The 23,640-nt window shown below is 39.1% G+C and overlaps 1 protein-coding gene across 1 annotated transcript in view; it reads right to left on the bottom strand.

Annotated features, from left to right (window-relative positions):
• Positions 1-23,640, bottom strand: part of col11a1a (collagen, type XI, alpha 1a) — a 102,132-nt gene that overhangs the window by 45,451 nt on the left and 33,041 nt on the right. Inside the window, exons 17-36 of the mRNA XM_026305776.1 lie at positions 22,716-22,769; positions 22,572-22,625; positions 21,855-21,908; positions 18,145-18,189; positions 17,896-17,949; positions 17,757-17,801; positions 15,463-15,516; positions 15,212-15,256; positions 14,480-14,533; positions 13,287-13,331; positions 12,839-12,892; positions 12,601-12,645; positions 11,237-11,290; positions 10,999-11,106; positions 10,835-10,888; positions 8,334-8,387; positions 7,261-7,305; positions 7,081-7,134; positions 1,954-1,998; positions 680-733 (exon numbers count right to left, since the gene is read on the bottom strand). Coding sequence (XP_026161561.1) covers positions 680-733; positions 1,954-1,998; positions 7,081-7,134; positions 7,261-7,305; positions 8,334-8,387; positions 10,835-10,888; positions 10,999-11,106; positions 11,237-11,290; positions 12,601-12,645; positions 12,839-12,892; positions 13,287-13,331; positions 14,480-14,533; positions 15,212-15,256; positions 15,463-15,516; positions 17,757-17,801; positions 17,896-17,949; positions 18,145-18,189; positions 21,855-21,908; positions 22,572-22,625; positions 22,716-22,769 — 1,071 coding nt within the window. The remainder of the gene's footprint in view (positions 1-679; positions 734-1,953; positions 1,999-7,080; positions 7,135-7,260; positions 7,306-8,333; positions 8,388-10,834; positions 10,889-10,998; positions 11,107-11,236; positions 11,291-12,600; positions 12,646-12,838; positions 12,893-13,286; positions 13,332-14,479; positions 14,534-15,211; positions 15,257-15,462; positions 15,517-17,756; positions 17,802-17,895; positions 17,950-18,144; positions 18,190-21,854; positions 21,909-22,571; positions 22,626-22,715; positions 22,770-23,640) is intronic.

The raw sequence follows: 23,640 nt of genomic DNA, 5'->3' as shown, positions 1-23,640 counted from the left end.
AGTAGGTAACCCAGTACATTTATCTGGGTCACATTCAAATCTGTACTGAATCATGATGTTACAATATTAGCCCTTTTGATTGAATGTAAGTTTATTTCAGTAGCTTTTCAGGTAGGTAGTAAAGATAACTTTCAGAGGGCTCAGTTTTGTGTAATTGTAGTGAGAAGAGTTGCATGTTGAAAATATAATATTCATCCATTCTCTATTCGGCTTAGTCAAAATCAGAGTCGCTTTGGGGCTGGAGGCAATATCAGCTCCACTGGGCAAAAGGCAGAGGACAGACCTGACAGTCTATCGCAGAGCTGACACAGAGACTTATGGGCAGTTTAGGGTCACCAGTTAAAGGAAGGAGAAAATCCAAAGGGATACAGGTGGAACATGCAAACTCCACACAGAAAAGGCCCAGGATTTGTACCTCAAACCTTCTTGCTGTAAGGCCATTGGCCCTCCATTTCTTCATAACACTTCATTCATTATTTTTGTTTGTTTGTTTGCTTAAATGAATACATGAACTGACTGAAGTCTTCAGACTAGCCTAATTTGCAACTGACACTACTTAAAAAAACCCAAAACTACAGACAATGAACCTCAGGAACTATGTACACACCACATGGAATAACTGTAAATGCTTTTCTATTCAGCTTTCAAGTGCACATAGTGGAGCTGGAGAAACACTTACAGGGGGGCCCTTTGGTCCAGGGAAGCCCACTGGTCCCTGAGGTCCTTGGGGTCCCTGCAATTAGCAAACACACATATTGATTGAGTTACATAAAGACCAGAATCACAGCATGGTTTAAAAAATGCATAAAAAAGAACTTGATATCTGTCTGGTTTCCAACAACAGAAGAAACATAGGGTGTGGTAATATGCATCAAATATTTTATTACTCATGAGTGGTCCAAGTTTCTAATACAAATTTGACATCGTCATTTAACTTTAGTTTCTATCCATCAAATTTGAGTTTAATTTATCTCAGTTTCTCTGTGTGGAAATGTATAAATCTCATTTTTAAAAATCTTTTTCCCCTGTAGCTCATATCTGATGTGACATTTTTAAAAACAATGGCAAAAATGATCTTTTTCAGGAGCACCAAACCGAGCACTAACCTGAGGATCATTTCCCAAAACTAAACCTTTCCCAGGAAAAAGCTATTGACTGACACCGGACTCTCTCTCTCGTTTCCCTCTTGCTTTCTTTTTCCCTTTTTTTCCCTCCTGTGTCTGTTCGTCTATTACTGTCCTAATGATTCACAGGTGCGCGAACCGAGATGGCACGCCCCACTATTCATCCCACTAAGCTCCGGACTTCCTCATTCAGATCACCAGTTCGTTAGTCTACCTATACGGTAGTATTGTACCTTTGGCTATCTTCCAAATTAGTTCCCCTAACTAATTGAAAGAAATCCTTTTTTCTCAGAAAAAAGGATTTCCAAGTCATGACAGGAAATCAGGATTTCCACTCTGTGCCCTTTTCGCTGCAGGGATCTTCAGCGTTGCCCGCCTACTCTTTAGCTCAATCCTATAAACCCTGTGTTATTTGGTATCTGTGTGTGGTTCCTCAGTTTTCAGACACATGACACATGACACATGACATTGACATTCAGTATGTTCCAGGTAACCTTTACTATATTATTTAGTATTCATCCTCATTCTAGAAAAACTATTTCAGTGAAGTAAAACATCTTTAGTGATTGGTTGGAAATCACAGTGCAAATTTTAAAAGCATCCTGAGTAGGCCTGTGATTTTTCCACAGTTTTTTTTCAAACCTTATCATTATGTTTAGGAACCTGGAAGACTTGACCACTCAGACTTCTAAAGGTCAAAGCACCATCTTAGCCGAGCTGAAGAGACACTCAGTGGCCAAATTACAATAGTGACTCACTGCCATTAAGCTGTACAGCACCCCTTTTTGTCATCACATGTGTTAGTCATCCTGAACTCTGAGAACCTTACCCTTTCACCAGGGGGACCAGGAGGACCATCGTTGCCCGCTGTGCCCTGCAACACACAACCAGATATTCTCACTTAATATTTTGCACATAAAGAATGCATTCATCCTATACACTGTAGGACAGCAGGATTTTTCCACAGCGTTTCTGCAGGTAAACCAAGTTTAACATACAGAACTTTTCAATACCATATCAATACGTGATTCACAGGCATATTGGTCAAGTATGAAAGATGACAAAGAAGAAATCATTTTTAGAGACAACTTGAACCTCAAAATGCAGCAATAAATCTACATAATAAATGGATGGATGTGTTTAAGGTTAGAAGTGATCTTTTTAAATTTGTTAATTATGTTCTGAATTAACAGTTTGGTGACAACTGTTCTCAATTGACATAAGCTATGGTACCATGGAGAGGTTTGTGGACATACTGCAGAGTAAACATAAAGCAGACAACCAATACCACCAGGAGGTGCAGGTATGAAAAAGATACAATAAATAAATAAATAAAAATATTGGTATATCTCCGCTCAGCTTTGGCAGTATTATGGTTGGCAATGAAGTCAGAGGACAGCATGTTTCTCAAAAAATGAAGACGAAGAAGTTCAGACTTGCAAACTTCACACAAGCTTGTTTCTTCAGGAGAAAAAATATAATGCCCTAAATAGTCCTTTTACTAAAGCAGCACCTGTGCCTTTGCTTCTTACAAACCAGCCCATGTAAAAAGACACTACAGGCAAAGTTGAGGATCACTTCTTTCTTCCTCTATTGCCATGGTTTGATTATGGTTGATGAAGCAGCAGACAGCCAATTAAACAAACAGCACTGCTGCAGGGCACATTCATGCCATTTTACTCTGCAATGAATGAAGTGATGGATGTAATTTCAGATGAACGTGACTTTGGCATGTGTGAGACAGATGTGTCAGGTTTGGTTTTTGAGGACCCACTAGTGCTCAGATTAACTTTTAAAAAATCCTACTTACATATCAAGGAAAAGGATAAGACAGGAGACCAACTCATAGCAAAGAAATCAGCAGGGGTTATCAGAGTATAAGATCACGTAGAGAAGAAACACTGTCCAAATACGTCTAAACGTATTGTTAAATGTGTTGACACTTTCTGACAAGGTCTTCTTAAACAAACCACAGTATTTCAGATTTTAATTCAATGAAATAGAATCTGATTTTACTATGCTTGACTACTGAATACAATGAATCACAGTACATCATTGTACAATTGAATGGGTTGTGTACATATTTCAAACAAAGGTACTACATTCTTTATTTCTCTTCATTATGCCCAAAAACACACAGGTTCAGTGTGTTCCATGTATCAATTTGTTTGTGTATCTGTAAACTTGGTTCATTACCGCTTACACTGCTTCTGGCTTTTTGGTTGTAAAACTGAGTTACCTTTCAGAAGAAACCAGGGTTATTAGTGTTGTCAGAAAAGCTGAAGAACAGCAAAACTCTGACCTCTGTACATTGGTCCGAAGCTTGTGCACAAAAACATGTGTCTGGTGTCTGGTAAGGCTTTAAACTTTTAAACAACCAAAAAAATTACATTTACAAAAAAATGGTAGTTTTCATCCACAGAAGATGGTGTCAATTCATTTTTACAATTAGATTTCATTGTATGAATGTTAATGAGGTCTTTTAAAATGAACACCATCACGTTAGACCACAAAAACTCTAAAGTAAAATTTCTCAATCAGCATGTACAATGCATGTTGTTGCTATACTTGTTCAAGAACAAAGACAGCAATGGAGAAAAGCTGCAGAAAGTCTTAGGAAAACTAGATTAAAAAGCAGCTTACTCAGAAACCATGCATGCTGAATAAGACAGGGACTAGGTCTACTAGAAGATATGGAGGCTTCATAAAATAGCATGGGGAAAACAGCTTGCTCCAAGTCATGAAGGTGAGCAGGAGGGATATTTATCCCTAAAAAGAAAGATTTGGTTGAGATTGGACAGTTTAAGCTGATTTGTCTTCTTAATGTAGAAGGTAACGTGGCACAAAGGTTGTCATGTTATCTAAAAAGAAATTAACTTAACACCTCAGTGCAGAACCTAGAATACTGGAATTTTTCTGGATGTTTTAGAGGCCACAATCATAATATTTAACATCATAATTGTGATATTGTTCCTTGAGCGCCATTGTCCTCTTTGTTTTCCAACTCTCACTGCCCTACCCACTGCTGATTACCAGGATTAGGCATGTGGAGGCAGGTAGGATTAGATTCATGCTATGATGCTACCACGTCTTCAAAATCTGAACAGATGGGTAAGTGAGGACCCAGAGTGTCCTTAATGCTCAGGGCAGCTTCACTGTGGCACAAAACAAGCCTGGCTCAACAGTGATATAGCTGGAGACATTACCAGGTTTTGAGGTGTATAGCAGACACCATTGAACTTAAGTGTGAAAGTCAGTGTAAACTTTGTGCATGACAGGAATAATCAATGGGGAATTTTGTTTGTTTATGATGGTGAAAAAGGAAATAACACTGAACAGGCTTTGGGCAACTAAAGGCAGGGGAGTTTGACAGGCAGTTTTTGGAAGTTAGCTGATAGTAATTACATAGTACCCACAAATGTAAGACCAGATCTTGTGCTGTGGTCAGAGACATAGAGGCTTGTGTATTTTGTGTAACTCACAGTTCTCTGGGAAGACATTGTAGAAACAGCATTGAGAGGAAAAAGCTCAGATATACAGAGCTCACTATGGAGGCAGAGCAGCGGGGCTGGAAAGTTAAGGTCTGCCCTATGTAGGTGGGTGGTACAGGGTTTGTTGGAAAGTCAGTTTTTTCTGATTTTGGTGAAGTGGGCATAGAATGGCGGAGCCAAAAGCAGGCATTAAAGGATATGGCCAACAATACAGCCAAGTTCAGGGAATGCCTCTCTAGGAGAAGAAATCTGTGTCTCTAGGCAAGGATAGCAAGGGCAGCTATAGCAGAATTAACTGAATTAGAAAATGCAGCATATGTTCATATTGGGCCTGCTAGATTTGAGGTTGTATTGTTTGGTGGAAGTCCTGAGGTAGCATATGCAAGCGGACATGAGAGGTAAGACACAGGGTGAGTGTCACGTATCAGGATTAACAATGCTACTGGACCAATAATAGCGCCCACTCTGGTACTCCAGCTTTAAGGAAATCAGGCTTTGTCAACACTTGAGAACAGAAAACAAGACACAGGAGAACTAGGGCAGGAATCAAAAACAAGGACTAGACTATGGAAACAGAAATACAGAAAATCGGACAGATGCAAACAGAAGGGCAAGGCAGAGGATCGGGGACACACACACACGGGTTCACATAAGCCCGTAAGGGCTCAGGGACAAGGTAGGGAATTCCGACACCATAGGAAAAACACAGCGGACAGGGCAAGGACAAAGAACACCAAAACGCAAGGAAAAAACACATGAACATGAACAAGACAAACAAGCAACACGGGAACAAAAAGAGGGTGAATGAGGAAAACGGGGCAGCAAGACAATACCTGAAACAAAAAGGAGCTAGGGAAACACGTAAGACACAGAAAACTCTCACAAAGACAAACTAGAGTTACTTAACTTAAAACAGGAAAAAAAAGGTAGCTCATGGTCAAAATCCAAAAGGAAGGCGAAACAAAACAGACTTGACACGTGGGAAAAAACAGGAATTCTAAACATGGACCATAAGGCGTAACTAGAACAATTTGCATCTGAGCACATAACTACAACAGACAACCTGGCAAAGACACTGGGGATGAACACGGGTATATAACAGAAAAGAACCAAACAAGACACAGGTGACGCAAATCAAAACAATCAAGGCAACGTAAAGCGAACCGAAATCAACAAAAACCCAATTCCTGCATGATCCCTTAAAATAAAAGGGGAACAGGAAGTCCAAAAAATGCGGATCATAACAGTGAGTCTTGGTTGCTAGTAGAATATTTGGGTGGATAGGGTAGCATGCTGCTGCTGGTTTGATCATTGAGACTTGGTTGCTAGCACATCTTTGAGTATGAGGCAGGATTGAGGTTAGTTTGTTGGAAGTGTGTTGGGGGAATTGATGAAGAATGAGATGAGATGAGATTGTTCATGACTTTTTTCTGCTCCTTGAATGGGTTGTCAAAGGCAGCGGCACTTTGGATTTATTTCATTTATAAGCAATTATTTGGTTCATGAGGCAGTCCTGAGGCCTACTAGTTAGGTTTTCTGATACTAGTTTAATTACTTTGCTGCTGAGCAGGGTGACCAAGCCATTTGATTCTAGCACATGTTTGATGTATGAGGCAGTCTTGTTTTCCCAGCAGTGGTTCTGGACACTGACACACACTGTTGAGCCTTGTCAGTGTCATGGGCCCAAATCAAAGAAACAGCATTTTTGAAAACCTGATGACCCTGTAGACCTGCCTGCACTCTCACACCCACAGAGAATATCCATAGTGATTGCCACTTTGTTCTGTTAGGATTGCCTTTGGTATTTCTCCTTCAGGTAAAGTAACTGGTAATATTAGTAGGACAGTGAAGAGAGGACAGAAAGCAATTTAGATACTGTGTGCCTTCAGCGAATCTTAGCCAACAGGATGGCTTGTTGTCTTCTTGCATTTTGTCCATTCTGCAGTGGTGCCAGTGACCCAATGAATGACACGTTAGGGGTGGACAGTGGTCTGTTGTGGGGACCTGAAGATTTGAAACAGCATGGCTGGATAATCCCCTGATTAGAGCCACACCATAGGGCAAGCTTGATATGGAGTTTCCATAGGAATACTAGCTCATTCCATCATGTAGAGTGTATTGGTAATTGTTGTAATTGTAAGATATAAAAAACAAAACAGGAAATAGTAGAAAACTAAGTGTCTATAACATATTTAACACAACAAACAACTTAAATTCTTACATCTTTGAGGCTACAGCCAGATAAAGTCATTACTGTTAAAAATGTAGATTAACATCAGAGTACTAGAGATTTTCAAGACAATTTTTAACTGAAGTCTGATTCAAAAATATCTTATGAGTTACATTACTACTGAAAGCAGACAGACAATGTATATAAAGCCCTTATTAGTGAAAGGCTTTTCAGTACCAGTGACTGACTACCCAATAAAAGCCTAAAATCAGTGTGTTGCAGTAAGCGTCAGTACCTTAGGACCTGGCTTTCCTGTTGGACCTCTGGCTCCTCGAGCACCACGAGGACCCTACAGACAAAGGAAAAAAAACACGTGGCATACACAAAACCTAAAAGTAGTATTGTATCTACAATAATTGAATAATGTCGAGCCTTAAAACTTCAGAATCCACATAATTCATTAATTAGTACATACCGTTGGACCTCTTTGTCCTCTTGGACCAGATTTACCTGCAACACCCTGTCAGATTAAAAGACGAGACATTTTAGACCAGGGGTATTCAACTAAAATGTAAAGAGGTCCAGTTAGAGAAAATTTCTTGAAGCAAAGGTCCGGAAGATCATAATGTCTAACTAGTTAGTGTGATATGTATTTAAGTAGCCTAGTAGTTTTATCAACATCTGCATGTAATGAATACCTGACTGTCAAATCAAATGAATTCAGTACAATTCAAAAACTTTCTGACAATATTTATTGTCAACATATCTGTATGGCTGTAGATATGTATAATGTTCTCTCATTAACTAAGTTCTCTCTATTTCTAGGTCTCACGTTACAGTTTCTCTCCCTTTGTTTTCTACATGTATCGCTATCTTTCTTTTTCTTTGTACTGTCTTTTCATGTGTAACTTGCCTCTAGCGCTGTTTACACTGTAGAGTCGTAATGTTTACCGCCTGGGATGCACAGACTTGATTGGCTGAGTGGTATCACGTGGGATGGCTCAACTCGCATGCAATTGGTCTGTGCGTTTCCACTACCGTAAAGTCTAAAAAAGCTGCGCCGGTGGAAATAGAAGCGCCCCGTTAGGTTTTAAATCACAATCTTCTGTTTTGGCTGTAGGACCGGGACAGTATGGCGCGGCTTCTGGGTCCGCACTCGGACCGCGGTCCGCCTGTTAGTGACCTGTTTTAGACTATTGGATTTTGGATTTACACTGGACATAAAAGGTTAAAAAAAAGAATTAGGTGATTACATTTGGTCATTAGCCTTGTAAAAATGTGATAATGTACTTCAAACTCTCCATAAAATAAGTGTGATTCATTCTAGGAAAAAATTAAGAATAAATGGAGAAAGGGACTGAAGGCACAGGTGTCCATATCCCATATTGTTCTCTCTTTGAAATTGAGTTTGCTGCTGCTATTTCTGTGTTAAGTCACCGTACCTATGCCTTTAGAATGGGAATCAATTGGCTTTTATGGTGGGACATGTTGGTGTGGAGATTCTTTTTGACTATATTGTGTAAACTCTATGAATGGGTGTTTCCTTACTCTGGTTCCTTTCTCGCCATTGGCTCCAGGGAAGCCAGGGAATCCGCTTGAGCCCTGTGAACATGAGAGACATCATGAATGAGAATGACAGACACAAGACATGTTTTGTAATTCAGTCTTTATATGCACTGTTTTGGATGTTTTCAGTGAGTTTCACTGGTATAAATGCAATGATTTCCAAATGAGACCATATCCTCAGAAACTGCTGACCAGTATTGGCCTCTAAACCAGATGTTAGTCTGTGATGTTAGTTTTCTCATTTTTACTCTTAAATGTGTTCCAGCACAATCACGAAATATATGAGATATTTCTTCATTTTAAGATTCACTTGAACAATCTGCAGGATTGAGAAACTCTCTAGTTTATAGTAAAATGTACTGTAAAAGAGAATGAATGGTACTATTTTGTAATAAGAAATAGTTTTGGGAACGGTGTTTGGATTTGCCAATTTGTGAAAGATTCCTTCAGTTGCTTTATCCTTTTTATTTGGGAGCATAGGAGAAATAAATAGTTTATTCTCATGGGTTTCTCACTTTTTAATACTAGTTATAAACCAATTGTGTAAATTACATTATCAGCATTACATTAAACTGCATTATCTGAAATCTTACAATTCCAACATGTCTCAAGTTGTTGAAAAAAACCATATGAGGCGAACTTAATTTGCAGAACTATTAACTGACCTACAGTCTTTGACATCCTCCAGCCTTCATCACAGGCCAGTATCAATCTCTGTCCTATAGACCTATAACAGTCTACAGTCGTATTTAGAACAGTTTCCATCTCTGAACATATTGTCGAGTTTTGTTCTGAAAAGAACCAGTCACAATGTTCACTGATCATGTTCCACCTGTGTCACATAACTGATCATGAAATTGTGCCAAATGTGACATTATGTAACATTACAACTGTACAGGAGTTATATGCTAAAATGAATACACCTTCATGAATAAATTAATGATGTCAAATGTTTTAACATGTAGCTTGTGTCTACATGTGTTATTCTCCTGCTAATCCTGCCATGTGTCTAACTGCAGATAAAATTCAATCACTAAGATCTCAGACTTATCTACACAGAATGAGGAACAGCAGCAAACAGAAAAGACCATGATAAGATAATGGTTGATTTTGCTAAACAAAGGCTAAACTTTTTCTTTTTTGAAGATTCCTTTCCTGACCATGTAGCTAGAAAAGCAGAAAATGAAATTTCTACCTGCAAAAAGCTCTTCAAAAGGAAACAGCTTTGACACTAGAGCTTTACAATGATGCTAAGGGTTGGACAGCTAAATCTGACAGCTTTTCAGTACATTTGTCTGGGTAAAATACACAGAGAAACATGACAGTCTGTAAAGCCTGACTGTAAAGTTTCCCCAGGACACTACTGTATACTGTATTCAGCTTAAATCTGTTTACATTAAATAACCATCCTGTCCACTGTAGGGCTGCAACAATTAACCAATAATATTGATAAAAAATCAATTATTAAAATACTTGGCAATGAACATATTTATCAAGAAGTGAAGACTGAAAGTCACATTTTCCATAATGAAACAGTTTTTACATGTGGACAGTGGAGGAGCCTCCTGGTGCATCCAGTCATCCAGAGAATTGTTTATGGTTCTCAGACCAGCTGACATAGTGACCTGTGCATCTCACTTAGCAGCCAGACTTCTACCCAAGGTTAACCCACACTGACTCCAAGACACGGGCATGTCTGTATTTCCCCTGGTGCATTTACTGAATTTCTAAAGACAGCTACAACCTGTATAAGACAGATTTTTTTTTTCATTTTAGCTGCTGTCTCTGTCCTGCTGGCAGTGAAAAACCACACACACACACACACTGCTGTTCTGATGACAAACAGGTCAGAGTCAGTGTGGACAACGTCATGAGAGCGCACTGAGCTTAGTTTTAGTTTTTGTAAAGTGCCTTGAGATGATTTGTATTGTGATTTGGCGCTATACAAATAAAATTGAATTGAATTGAATGAGAGTCACGTTGTCGTTTGAACACATGCAGCACACAGCAGTAACTATCAGAGTGAAACCTGCTCTCACATGTCCAGTTCTGTCAGTGAGAGGCAGTGTTGCCTTTCCAGAGTGGACAGGAGACACCCTGACACTGCCCAGACCGTTTACAAGGGAGCTCACAGGAGAAAAGGACTAGCAATTTTCAAGGGCATGTCTCAAAGCATGTCGCTTCATTAGGGTTAACGCATCACTCCCTTTTGCTTTCAATGTGAAATAATTAGAGTTTGTTGTATTTTTTATTACATAAGGTGTGTTTAAAGCAAACTGTGTCAAAAGTCTATATTTTAGATAACATCATGGACTAATTCATGATTAGAATTGTGGTTTGATGCAACCCTGGTCCAGTGCATAGGTTTTTGTTTGTTGTGTTACACCAGTGCATGCTGACTTCTGATGAGTCTAGCAGATGAGTCCAGACTGTCAGAAACTGCAAGAAAAAAAACACTAACTCTAACACTAACACTAACTTACCTTAGGTCCTTGTCTTCCTGGATAACCTGGCAATCCTGGAACACCAAGTTTGCCCTAAGAAACATTAACAACACAACTTTAGCACAACAGCAAGGTTGTAAAAAAAACATGACCCAGCTCTTATATTCTGCTATTGGCTTTCAAAACATCTTCGTCCCTCTTACTTTTTCTCCTGCCAGGCCAATGGGACCTGGTTCCCCAGTGGGTCCAGCCCGTCCTTTAGGACCCTCAGGACCATCCTCTCCACGCGACCCAAGCATTCCAACTTCCCCCTATAACAGAAAAACATCTATATGGGCAAAAATCTATAGTTGATGCCACTTTTTCCATGCACAGATTTAAGACATGATGAGACATGGAGGAGGTTACTTATACAACATGTTTTTGATTCAGGATCCTCACCCTGTCTCCTTTGAGTCCTATGTCTCCCTTGAAACCTGGGAAACCATCTTCACCCTAATACAAGAAAAAAGGTATTGTAATTATTCACTGATTATTCATCTCGCATAATATGCAAATTAATTATATATTTTATATATTTACATATGCAGATTATTTATTTTTTTAATATGTTGATTATATATGCTAATTATTTGCACTTCGAAAATACACTTCTGGTTAGATGCTAACTGTATTTCGTTGCCTTGTACCCACATGTGCAGTGACAATAAACTTGAATCTAATCTAAAAAGTCAAGTACTGCACATTTACTAAGACACTGTAGTGAAGTGCACATCTGAGGTATGCAGTGATATGATGAAACATGTTTAAGCAGTGCAGAGACAATAAGAAAGTCAGAAGGAAAGACAAAAAGAAAGAAAGAAAGAAAAAGATACAGAAAGACAAAGAAAGAACAAGAGAAAGAAAGACAAAGAAACAGAGCAAACAAAACATGTAAGACAAAGCGACTATGATCAGGCAGATTTTGAGACTATACTGTTTATTGTTTTACAGAAAATACTTGACAATAAAATGACTTATCAGAAATATAAATCTCTACAGGCAAAACACTGAACTGTAATTTTCCACACCATGTTTCCAGTTATAATGTTCTATTCTTTTAAAATAGAACACTTGACTACATTTGTCTTACAAATACAAGTACTACTTACTTTACACCTAAAAATGAATTGTAATACAACACTTGCTAAAGATTCAAATAAAAGAAGCTGTTACACATTAATGTATCAGTAATAATAGCAATAATAATCCAATTATATATGGTTGCAATACAATCAACAGTGATTTTCTATAGAGCATATGTATTTTTTACTTAGGTAACACTTTCAATGCCAGACTGTTACTTGTAAAGGAATATTTCTGTATTTTTGCAGTGTGGCACGGCAGTTAGCTGCTACTTTCTATACTTTACTGAAGAAACAGTACATTTTTCCACAGTCTGTTCAGCTCTGTCAGTAGTTAAGGAGCTTCACTGATAAAACCCTATCACACAGTGACCCAGTATGTTTAATCATACCTGATTACTAACCCTTACCCACAGCAGCATTTAGAAAATGTAGTTGCCTGTGCAGTCAGACAGCCACAGTTACTGAGCATAACTGAGACATGAACACATAGCATGTCCTTAGACATGTCTGGCTGTTTGTGAACTTTCTATTTCTCTCTTAACTTTCTTCACTAAATGCCAAAATCTTTGACAAAGGTGCACAGAGCAAAGTTCACAAATCTTAAAAAGTACTGGTACAGTATTTGATATAAATTCTTTCTTGTCATGGGGCATGGAAACCATTTTATATTTTAAATACCTTCTCTCCCTTTGACCCCTTGAGGCCACGGACACCATCAGCACCCTATTCAACAGGAAATCACATTTCATTTCATTTAATCTTCAAAACCAAACAGAAAGCAAAGGCAATCCACAGACAAAACATATATGCACATATTCATGCACAACAAGAACCTAATCAGCAATTCTACACGATAAATTCAATTCGATACAAACATGAAAAATATAATAAAAGAAAGAGGTCCGTATGATGATACCTTGACACCACGAGGGCCAGGATAGCCAATAGGGCCCTGTGGACCTGGTGGGCCCTGGGGGGAAGAAAACAGTCTGGACTCAATACTTTAGAGTGTGGTTAGAGGAGGAAAAAATACAAGCTGAAGATGATACTGCATGTCGTCATCTGCAGGTAGAATTTACTCCAGTAACTGTAATTGAGTGAGGTTTTCTTATGTTTTCAATATATTGCCCCAGTCTTTAAAGAAAGTAAAATCTGCATTTGTTTACATCAGAAACCAGCCCTGGTGAATATTTGATCCAGGTATGGGAAGAAACTTGTAAAAGAGTTACATTAAATCCATTGAACATTTCATAGCAACTTTATCTGGTTCAAAGGATATTTAAGTTTGTGTATTTCACCCCAGCAGACACACATGCAAAAAAAGTCTTGACGTGATGACTCAGGGCAACATTGTATACACCTACTTGTGCTCCTTTTTCTCCAGGTGGTCCCTCCTTGCCAGGATGACCCTGTCAAATAAACAACCAAGTCATGTTATGTAATATCAATTCCCACCAAAAGTTGCTGTGCACATTTCACATATAGTGATGCAATTATTAAGGCAGCACAGGAGGAAAACTTAAATAAAGGTTAGAGATCTATTTTAGTAAAGCAAAGAAGGAGGCAACAGAGTTTTTCTGCAACGTAAAGCCAATTAATAGCTGCTAGTATGGTGGCTATAGATGGTGTCAGGTAGAGACAGGCCTATATAAACAGCTCAGTGCACACCCTCAAACACACATGGAAACCTTTCCTTGTGAACACCTGGCAATTTAAGGTGTCAGGTTTCGACAGAGGTGTAAATCACCAGGCTCTGGGCAACTAAGGTCTGTTTCTTCAACCTACACACCTTTCATTGCAAAGGCAAAGAAAACTCAGGTCTGGAACAAACCACAGCTTTTTTCTATTTGTGCTATTTCTATTTGAAAAATACCTTATACCTACTAGTTCTGCAGTATGTCACAAGATGGTGTATGTTTCACACCAAAAAGATAAAGCCATGTATTTATGGTACAGTATATGATCAGTCTATGTTGGTTTTCTGCAACTTTTATAAGCTGGTCTGGAAATCTACTCTAAAATGCATCATCATACATCTAGGGAAATCTTGAGGGAATTAAAAGGTATTAGTTCTTCTGAACAAACAGAAATTATACATGTATACAATTCATATATATTTTGTAAAGAAGTTTCCTCGCTTGTTATACAACGCTCACCATCTATAAGCATGGATGTCCAGTGACCTGCAGGGTAGAAATGATTTCAACAACAGGACAGTCTCTAGAATAAACAATGTAATCTACAACTTGACCTTGATTCTGTGCGTATAGTATAGACACAGAATCAATCACTATACTTTGGGAATCACTATACTATATCACTATACTGTGAGAATATCACTGATGTGATTTGGTATGACCATGTACTATACTCTACACCCACATTTACTTATTTTTGATATCTCATACCATTGTACATTAGGAGGAAAATATATGTGACTAAACACATCAGTGTCTGAAGTTTAGATTGATGCTAAAAGAGCAGGGTGGTGTCTTATGTCTGTGGATGTGTAATATGTGTAATATGCTGTATGTATATAGACAACAGGAAAACGTACAGGAGGCCCATCAGCTCCAGGTAATCCTGGCAAACCCGACCTTCCCTGAGGACCCTGCATAAGAAAAACAAGACAAGTTAGACTGTTTCTCATACAGCTACACTAGACTTGACCTTTCACCTATGCGAGTCCCTATGGTTGACCTTTCACCTATACCAGTCTATATGCTTGATCTTTCACCTATACCAGTCCCTATGCTTGACCTTACACCTAAACCAGTCCATGTGCTTGTCTTGTCACCTATACCAGTCCATATGCTTGACCTTTCACCTATACCAGTCCATGTGCTTGACCTTTCACCTATACCAGTCCATGTGCTTGACCTTTCAATTATACTGGTCCATATGCTTGACCTTTCACCTATACCAGTCCTTATGTTTGACCTTTCTCAATATTGTTAGAATTGCATAATACTATGAGAAAGAAGTCACAACATTGTGAAAGAAACAGACAAAGTCTGAATAATCAAAGAATAAAGCTGCAGACATTGTACTTTTGCATTAGTCAAATTGTGGAAATAAATATGTTCTTACATGAAGCCTTTTAAGTTTTGAATATATGAAAACTACATTGTTTGACTGTTTCTGAGTGAAAGGAAAGACCTTAAAATTTGGGTTATTGGTCAATATGAATTATACAGGAATTTTAAAAGTTCTGTCACATCCTATACAAGGAGACAGGCCCTTTAAAATGGTACCAAACAAATCTTAGAGATTTGGAAGAGGAACTCACTTTTTCTCCAGGTGGTCCAATGGGGCCTTGGGGACCAGGAAGACCCTATGAGGCAGAGATACTCAGGTAATTGCAACAATTTAAAAACTCATCTCTTGTTTGTCAATGTGTGTGTGCACTTTTTTGAGACACTCACTTATTAACATGATTTTTAATATATGAAAACTTTCCCCTTTCCAAATATTTGAGAATGCATGTGTGCCTTTTATATTTCAAGAGACACAGTGACACATAGTGTCTAATTTCTTTACCTGTGTTCCTGTTATTCCTTGCTGACCAGGTGGGCCTGGTTCTCCTTGTGGTCCCTGAAACAAGAAAAATACAGTGCAAATTAAGTACAAGTCGACAGCACAGTACAGTCACTTGACATATTCAACCAGGTGGAACCCTGCAATTACAAACCATGTTTTAACAGATTTTATTTGCTGTTTCCAGTGGCAGATAGACTCAAACTGATACTGATCTCAACAACCTATAAAATCACATTTACATTTTCCTTTATAAATAAAGTGAAAGAATGGGATGCAGGTAAACAGTATTTACAGCGGGTACGGAAAGTATTCAGACCCCTTTAAATTTTTCACTCTTTGTGTCATTGCAGCCATTTGCCAAAATCAAAAAAGTTCATTTTATTTCTCATTAATGTACACTCAGCACCCCATCTTGACAGAAAAAAAAACAAATGTAGAAATTTTTGCAAATTTATTAAAAAAGAAAAACTGAAATATCACATGGTCATAAGTATTCAGACTCTGTGTTCAGTATTGAGTAGAAGCAACCTTTTGAGCTAGTACAGCCATGAGTCTTCTTGGGAATGATGCAACAAGTGTTTCACACCTGGATTTGGGGATCCTCTGCCATTCTTCCTTGCAGATCCTCTCCAGTTCTGTCAGGTTGGATGGTGAACATTGGTGGACAGCCATTTTCAGGTCTCTCCAGAGATGCTCAATTGGGTTTAGGTCAGGGTTCTGGCTGGGCCAGTCAAGAACGGTCACAGAGTTGTTCCGAAGCCATTCCTTTGTTATTTTAACTGTGTGCTTAGGGTCATTGTCCTGTTGAAAGGTGAACCTTCGGCCCAGTCTGAGGTCCTGAGCACTCTGGAAGAGGTTTTCCTTCCAGGATATCTCTGTACTTGGCCGCATTCATCTTTCCTTCAATTGCAACCAGTCGTCCTGTCCCTGCAGATGAAAAACACCCCCACAACATAATGCTCCCACCACCATGTTTCACTGTAGGAATTGTATTGGGCAGGCGATGAGCAGTGCCTGGTTTTCTCCACACACACCGCTTAGAATTAATGCCAAAAAGTTCAATCTTGGTCTCATCAGACCTGAGAATCTTATTTCTCATAGTCTGGGAGTCCTTCATGTATTTTTTGGCAAACTCTATGCGGGCTTTCATGTGTCTTGCACTGAGGAGAGGCTTCCGTCGGGCCACTCTGCCATAAAGCCCCAACTGGTGGAGGGCTGCAGTGATAGTTGACTTTGTGGAACTTTCTCCCATCTCCCTACTGCATCTCTGGAGCTCAGCCACTGTGATCTTTGGGTTCTTCTTTACCTCTCTCACCAACGCTCTTCTCCCACGATTGCTCAGTTTGGCTGGATGGCCAGGTCTAGGAAGAGTTCTGGTTGTCCCAAACTTTTTCCATTTGAGGATTATGGAGGCCACTGTGCTCTTAGGAACCTTGAGTGCTGCAGAAATTCTTTTGTAACCCTGGCCAGAGCTGTGCCTTGCCACAATTCTGTCCTCCTTGGGCAGTTCCTTCGACCTCATGATTCTCATTTGCTCTGACATGCACTGTGAGCTGTAAGGTCTTATATAGACAGGTGTGTGCCTTTCCTAATCAAGTCCAATCAGTTTAATTAAACACAGCTGGACTCCAATGAAGGAGCAGAACCATCTCAAGGAGGATCAGAAGAAATGGACAGCATGTGAGTTAAATATGAGTGTCACTGCAAAGGGTCTGAATACTTACAACCATGTGATATTTCAGTTTTTCTTTTTTAATAAATTTGCAAAAAATTCTACATTTCTGTTTTTTTCTGTCGAGATGGGGTGCTGAGTGTACATTAATGAGAAATAAAATGAACTTTTTTGATTTTGGCAAATGGCTTGCAAATTTAAAGGGGTCTGAATACTTTCCGTACCCACTGTATTGTCCTAGACAAAAATATATTTTAAAAGGGAAAGAAAAACCAGCAGTGTGTATGTTTACCTCTTAACATCCAGGAGTGGCAATTATAATAACTCCATCTACTCTGATAAGGGGTCATTTGACTTTGGTGAACATAAAAATGTCGTGTTCAGCCTTCCTCTCTGGTACAGTATCAAACTGCACCACAGCATCTTGGAAATAATAATAAAAAAATAATAGAAGCTACATGTGTCTGACTGCCCATGGTTACATGTATGCACTTAAAATTACATTTTGTGCAGGAGATGTCTATTTTAAATAAATAAAAAATACAGACACAAACAGCACAACAATTTAGCATGGATAGTGTCCTGAAACTCAGCATTTCAGAGTGTTTACTGATGAGAGTACCATGTTTCCTTTGGGACCTGGAGGTCCATCAATTCCAGCAACACCCTGAAAAGGAAAGATCAGGAAAGACATGTATACATCGTCTCAGTTACAGGAAGTGGTATCATAAAAGTCATATTATTAATGTGTGGATATATACCGGTGATCCAGGGGGTCCTGGAGGGCCACGAGGTCCCAGCAAACCTCTAGGACCCTATAAAGAATGACAACCGATGACATAAATAATTAATTTCACTACACTGCATCATTTTCAGCTAAACTATTTGGTACTGTAGTGGATAGTAGTTTATGGTCAGTGAGAAAAGAAAGCAAGCATAAAGCAAACTGTTGGAATCCAATATGTACAAGACAGTGTTATGAAACAACATTAACAGCAGACAAGCCTTACACTATCGCCGGCTAATCCTCTCGGGCCAGTTTCTCCATCCTCACCCTACGGGAAGAAAAAGAAACCAGCCTGAGTAAACTTAATAATATTATAAATTTCACTGATTACAAACATTGGCACTGAAAATTTAAATGTCAATTATCACAGCTGGTCTCTCAAAAGAATGTTTTAGGCAGAGGTGTCTTTTAGGTAGGCTTGGAGATAGTTCTTGACATGGGGGAGGAAAGGTTGAATGCAAACTTATTAATCAACCATCAATCTAAAATGGTTATAACTCATTTAAGAGCCTTACTAACACTCAAACTGGAAAACTCCAAAAACAGTTCTACTTGTTAATGTATAAATCTGATCTAGCGATAGAGTGCTTAGTACAGATAAAGTCATAGTGAGTGACAAATTGACAAGAATTTTACTGAGCCTAAAAAAATTAAGTTTAATAACTTATAAAAAAGCCTTCCATAAAACCAGCGTTGCATACTATAAATAATACTATACTATAAATTAAAAAAACAGTTTTTTCTTTCTGTGTAGCCAGGCTGAGAAAAAGTCACAGCTCTGTTGAGCCCAGTGTTTCCTTAGCTCTCAGCAGTGATGACTTCATGAGTTTCTTTACAAATAAAATCACAACTATTAGAGATAAAATTCATCAGATGTTTCCTATAGCTTCCATAAATGAATTTTCTACTACAGTAGCTCTACAATCATCTGTAAGACCTCAGTTATGTTTAGACTGCTTCTCTCCCATATACAGTGGGTACGGAAAGTATTCAGACCCCTTTAAATTTTTCACTCTTTGTGTCATTGCAGCCATTTGCCAAAATCAAAAAAGTTCATTTTATTTCTCATTAATGTACACTCAGCACCCCATCTTGACAGAAAAAAAAACAGAAATGTAGAAATTTTTGCAAATTTATTAAAAAAGAAAAACTGAAATATCACATGGTCATAAGTATTCAGACCCTGTGCTCAGTATTGAGTAGAAGCACCCTTTTGAGCTAGTACAGCCATGAGTCTTCTTGGGAATGATGCAACAAGTGTTTCACACCTGGATTTGGGGATCCTCTGCCATTCTTCCTTGCAGATCCTCTCCAGTTCTGTCAGGTTGGATGGTGAACATTGGTGGACAGCCATTTTCAGGTCTCTCCAGAGATGCTCAATTGGGTTTAGGTCAGGGTTCTGGCTGGGCCAGTCAAGAACGGTCACAGAGTTGTTCCGAAGCCCTTCCTTTGTTATTTTAGCTGTGTGCTTAGGGTCATTGTCCTGTTGAAAGGTGAACCTTCGGCCCAGTCTGAGGTCCTGAGCACTCTTGGAAGAGGTTTTCTTCCAGGATATCTCTGTACTTGGCCGCATTCATCTTTCCTTCAGTTGCAACCAGTCGTCCTGTCCCTGCAGCTGAAAAACACCCCCACAACATGATGCTCCCACCACCATGTTTCACTGTAGGGATTGTATTGGGCAGGTGATGAGCAGTGCCTGGTTTTCTCCACACATACCGCTTAGAATTAACGCCAAAAAGTTCAATCTTGGTCTCATCAGACCAGAGAATCTTATTTCTCATAGTCTGGGAGTCTTTCATGAGTTTTTTGGCAAACTCTATGCAGGCTTTCATGAGTCTTGCACTGAGGAGAGGCTTCCGTCGGGCCACTCTGCCATAAAGCCCCGACTGGTGGAGGGCTGCAGTGATAGTTGACTTTGTAGAACTTTCTCCCATCTCCCTACTGCATCTCTGGAGCTCAGCCACTGTGATCTTTGGGTTCTTCTTTACCTCTTTCACCAAGGCTCTTCTCCCACGATTGCTCAGTTTGGCTGGACGGCCAGGTCTAGGAAGAGTTCTGGTTGTCCCAAACTTTTTCCATTTGAGGATTATGGAGGCCACTGTGCTCTTAGGAACCTTTAGTGCTGCAGAAATTCTTTTGTAACCCTGGCCAGAGCTGTGCCTTGCCACAATTCTGTCTCTGAGCTCCTTGGGCAGTTCCTTCGACCTCATGATTCTCATTTGCTCTGACATGCACTGTGAGCTGTAAGGTCTTATATAGACAGGTGTGTGCCTTTCCTAATCAAGTCCAATCAGTTTAATTAAACACAGCTGGACTCCAATGAAGGAGCAGAACCATCTCAAGGAGGATCAGAAGAAATGGACAGCATGTGAGTTAAATATGAGTGTCACTGCAAAGGGTATGAATACTTATGACCATGTAATATTTCAGTTTTTCTTTTTTAATAAATTTGCAAAAATCCATTTTTTCTGTCAAGATGGGGTGCTGAGTGTACATTAATGAGAAATAAAATGAACTTTTTTGATTTTGGCAAATGGCTGCAATGACACAAAGAGTGAAAAATTTAAAGGGGTCTGAATACTTTCAGTACGCACTGTATCTCTCTGAATTCACATCATTAGTTGCTTCACCTAAATCATCAACATGTCTCTTACACCCCATCCCGACTAGACTGCTTAAAGACACCCTGCTATTAAATGGTTCATCTTTATTAGACTTGGTAAATTTATCTCTAGTATCAGGCTAGGTACCACAGGCTTTTAAGACTGCAGTAATCAAACCCCTACTCAAAAAGCCTAGTCCTGATCCAGGAGTCTTATTACAGAGACTGGAGCATGCGATTGGAATCAAAGGGACAGTGTTAAAGTGGTTCCAATCTTATTTATCGGACAGATTCCAATTTGTTCATGTTCATGATGAACCTTCCACGCACACAAAAATTAGTTATGGATTCCACAAGGTTCTGTGCTAGGACCGATTCTGTTCACCTTATACATGCTTCCTTTAGGCAATGTTATTAGGAAGCACTCTATTAATTACCACTGCTATGCAGATGAACTGCTATGCAGATGAACCTGTCTATCAACCGGAAGAAACCAGGCAGACTTCAAGTATATCTTAAAGACATAAAGGCCTTGAAGTTGTTGTATTTGGGCCAAAAAGCCTATAGAAATATGGATATATAGAATATATTTGGCCTTTGAGATATTTTCAACAAGGACCATTAAATATCATATTAACCCTCTGGGGTCTGAGGGGGTTTTGGGGGCCTGGACAAATTTTGACATGTCCTGATATTTGTGCTTTTTTCAGTGTCTTTTAAACATATTAAACAAATCTCTAGAACTGTCTTTTCACAGTGTTGCTGAAGTTAGGTACATTTAATCTCAAATTATTCAGAAAAACTAGTCCATGCATTTGCTATTTCTTCTAGGCTTGATTGCTGTTATTCCTTATCATGATACCCCATGTTCAGAGAAGCAGCTCTAGTGGACGTCTCATCTATCTGCACTGCAGAATGGTTCGACGCAGGATTTCAGGGGAGCCATCAGGCTCTACAACACCTTGCACAGATGGCTAACCAACATGAACTGACCTGACTACTTATTACTTTAACTACAAGACTACTCGAATTTTGCTAACCATCCCTTAGTTATGCTGCTATAGGCCTAGATTGCCTGAGGACTCTCCATCGGTGCACTGAGCTCCCCTACCTTTTTTCCTCCCCACTGTCACAAGGTGTTTGCTTAATAGGGTTATGTGACAATTTTTTCTATGTAAAGTGCCTTGAGAGTATTTCTATTGCATTGTTATCTAAATATAACAAATTGTATTCAAGCTGGAGAACCAAAACTTTTATAAATGGATTTATTGGTTCTGTTAAGCAGTTTCCTTGACTATAATGGAGGGCGTTATGTTATAAGAGGAACTTACTCTCTGTCCATCCTCTCCAGGGGCACCTGGGGTTCCCATTGGCCCTGGTTCCCCCTAAAACAGAGACATGTTCAACATAACTGTAGGACTTTACCAGAACAATTATCCAGAAACTTATTGCTTATTATTTAAAATAATTTTAACACTGATGACAACCTGCATGTTTTTTTCATTTTTGTAAGTATGTGCTTCTATTCTGATTGTTATTTTGAAAAGGTTATGCTTGATCTTCCATATTTCACATTTTTAAAAGTTTAACTTTAATGTTTAACTTTTATGTGTTTCTGTTTCTCTATTCATATGCATAGTTGTCTTTCCTGTTCACTGTTCACTATTATTTCCTAGTGGATCTCCCTAATCATCCTAAATAACAATATCAAACTTCTAACTTTGCCAAATAGATTTTATTACATCTGAATCTAATATAGCTTACCTTTTAGAAAATTTAACCTAAGAAGACAAATCTCCTGGATTTTGATTTGGTTTAATGTCAGTTTTACTACTCAAACACATACCAACAGCATTTTTTTCATAGGTTTGAAAACAATCAGGAAAACAATACTCATTTATGGGGTCTCCGTCAACTCTGGTTCTTTACTGTTCTTAATGCACAAATCTAACAACTGTTCGGCTCCAGTGAACTCTGCAACAGTAAAGGACTATATATTTTAATATTTGAAGCAGGATTTCAAATGATCTTCACCAAACTGCACTCACCCTGTGTCCCTTTTCACCAGGCAGTCCAGGGAGTCCATCAAAACCCCGATCCCCCTGTAAAGCACAGCAAAATTACCAGAATACACAACATCAGACATTACTGTTCAACGTACAAAACAATACTTCCACTATTTCATTTGGTACCTTGGTGCCTGGCTCTCCAGGCATCCCACGAGCACCATCTGCTCCCGCACGGCCCTTAAAAAAAAAAAAGTTCATATATATATATATATATATATATCACTCTCACTCTCATATATATATATATATATATATATATATATATATATGAGAGTGAGTTATTTTAGAGGATACAAGAACTTTATCTACTGCACTAGGAGATGTCCATCCATCCATTTTCTATACCCACTTATTCCTTAACAAGGGTCATGGGGATCTGCTGGAGCCTATCCCAGCTCTCTTTCGGGTGGAAGGCAGGGGTACACCCTGGACAGGTCACCAGTCCATCACAGGGCCACATAGAGACAAACAACCACACACACTCACACTATGGGCAATTTAGAGTCACCAATCAACCTGACATACATGTTTTTGGACTGTGGGAGGAAACCAGAGTACGCGGAGTAAACCCACGCAAGCACGGGGAGAACATGCAAACTCTGGGTTGTGAACCCCCAACCTTCTTGCTGTGAGGCAACAGTGCTAACCACTCAGACACCATTCTGCCCACTAGGAGATGTAATTATGCAAATCTGTAAGTCACTTTTTGTGATATTATAATCAGGTGATGGATCACAGCTGACCTATTAATTAAGCCTGTATTACTATTTTGCCTGTGACTGCATTTCTTACTAACCAAACAGATGGTTACGGAGGTTGGCCCTGCAGTGTGACTGTACTGATACACAAAGTGCACCTCATATCTATAACCAGCTTTCTCCTTTGGACATTTTCAGACAGATTAACTCTGCAGCCATTTATGTGAGGCCTGGACACAGCACAGGCCATTAAGCCCATATCAACAACACTTTGTTGAACTGGAAATAAGCCTCTCAGCATTTGAGTAGTACCCATAAGTCACAGCACCAACAAACACAGAGGCATGTGA

This window comes from Mastacembelus armatus, unplaced genomic scaffold (genome assembly GCF_900324485.2).
Source record: "Mastacembelus armatus unplaced genomic scaffold, fMasArm1.2, whole genome shotgun sequence".
Taxonomy (NCBI): domain Eukaryota; kingdom Metazoa; phylum Chordata; class Actinopteri; order Synbranchiformes; family Mastacembelidae; genus Mastacembelus; species Mastacembelus armatus.
This window is presented reverse-complemented; position numbering and strand designations above follow the sequence as displayed.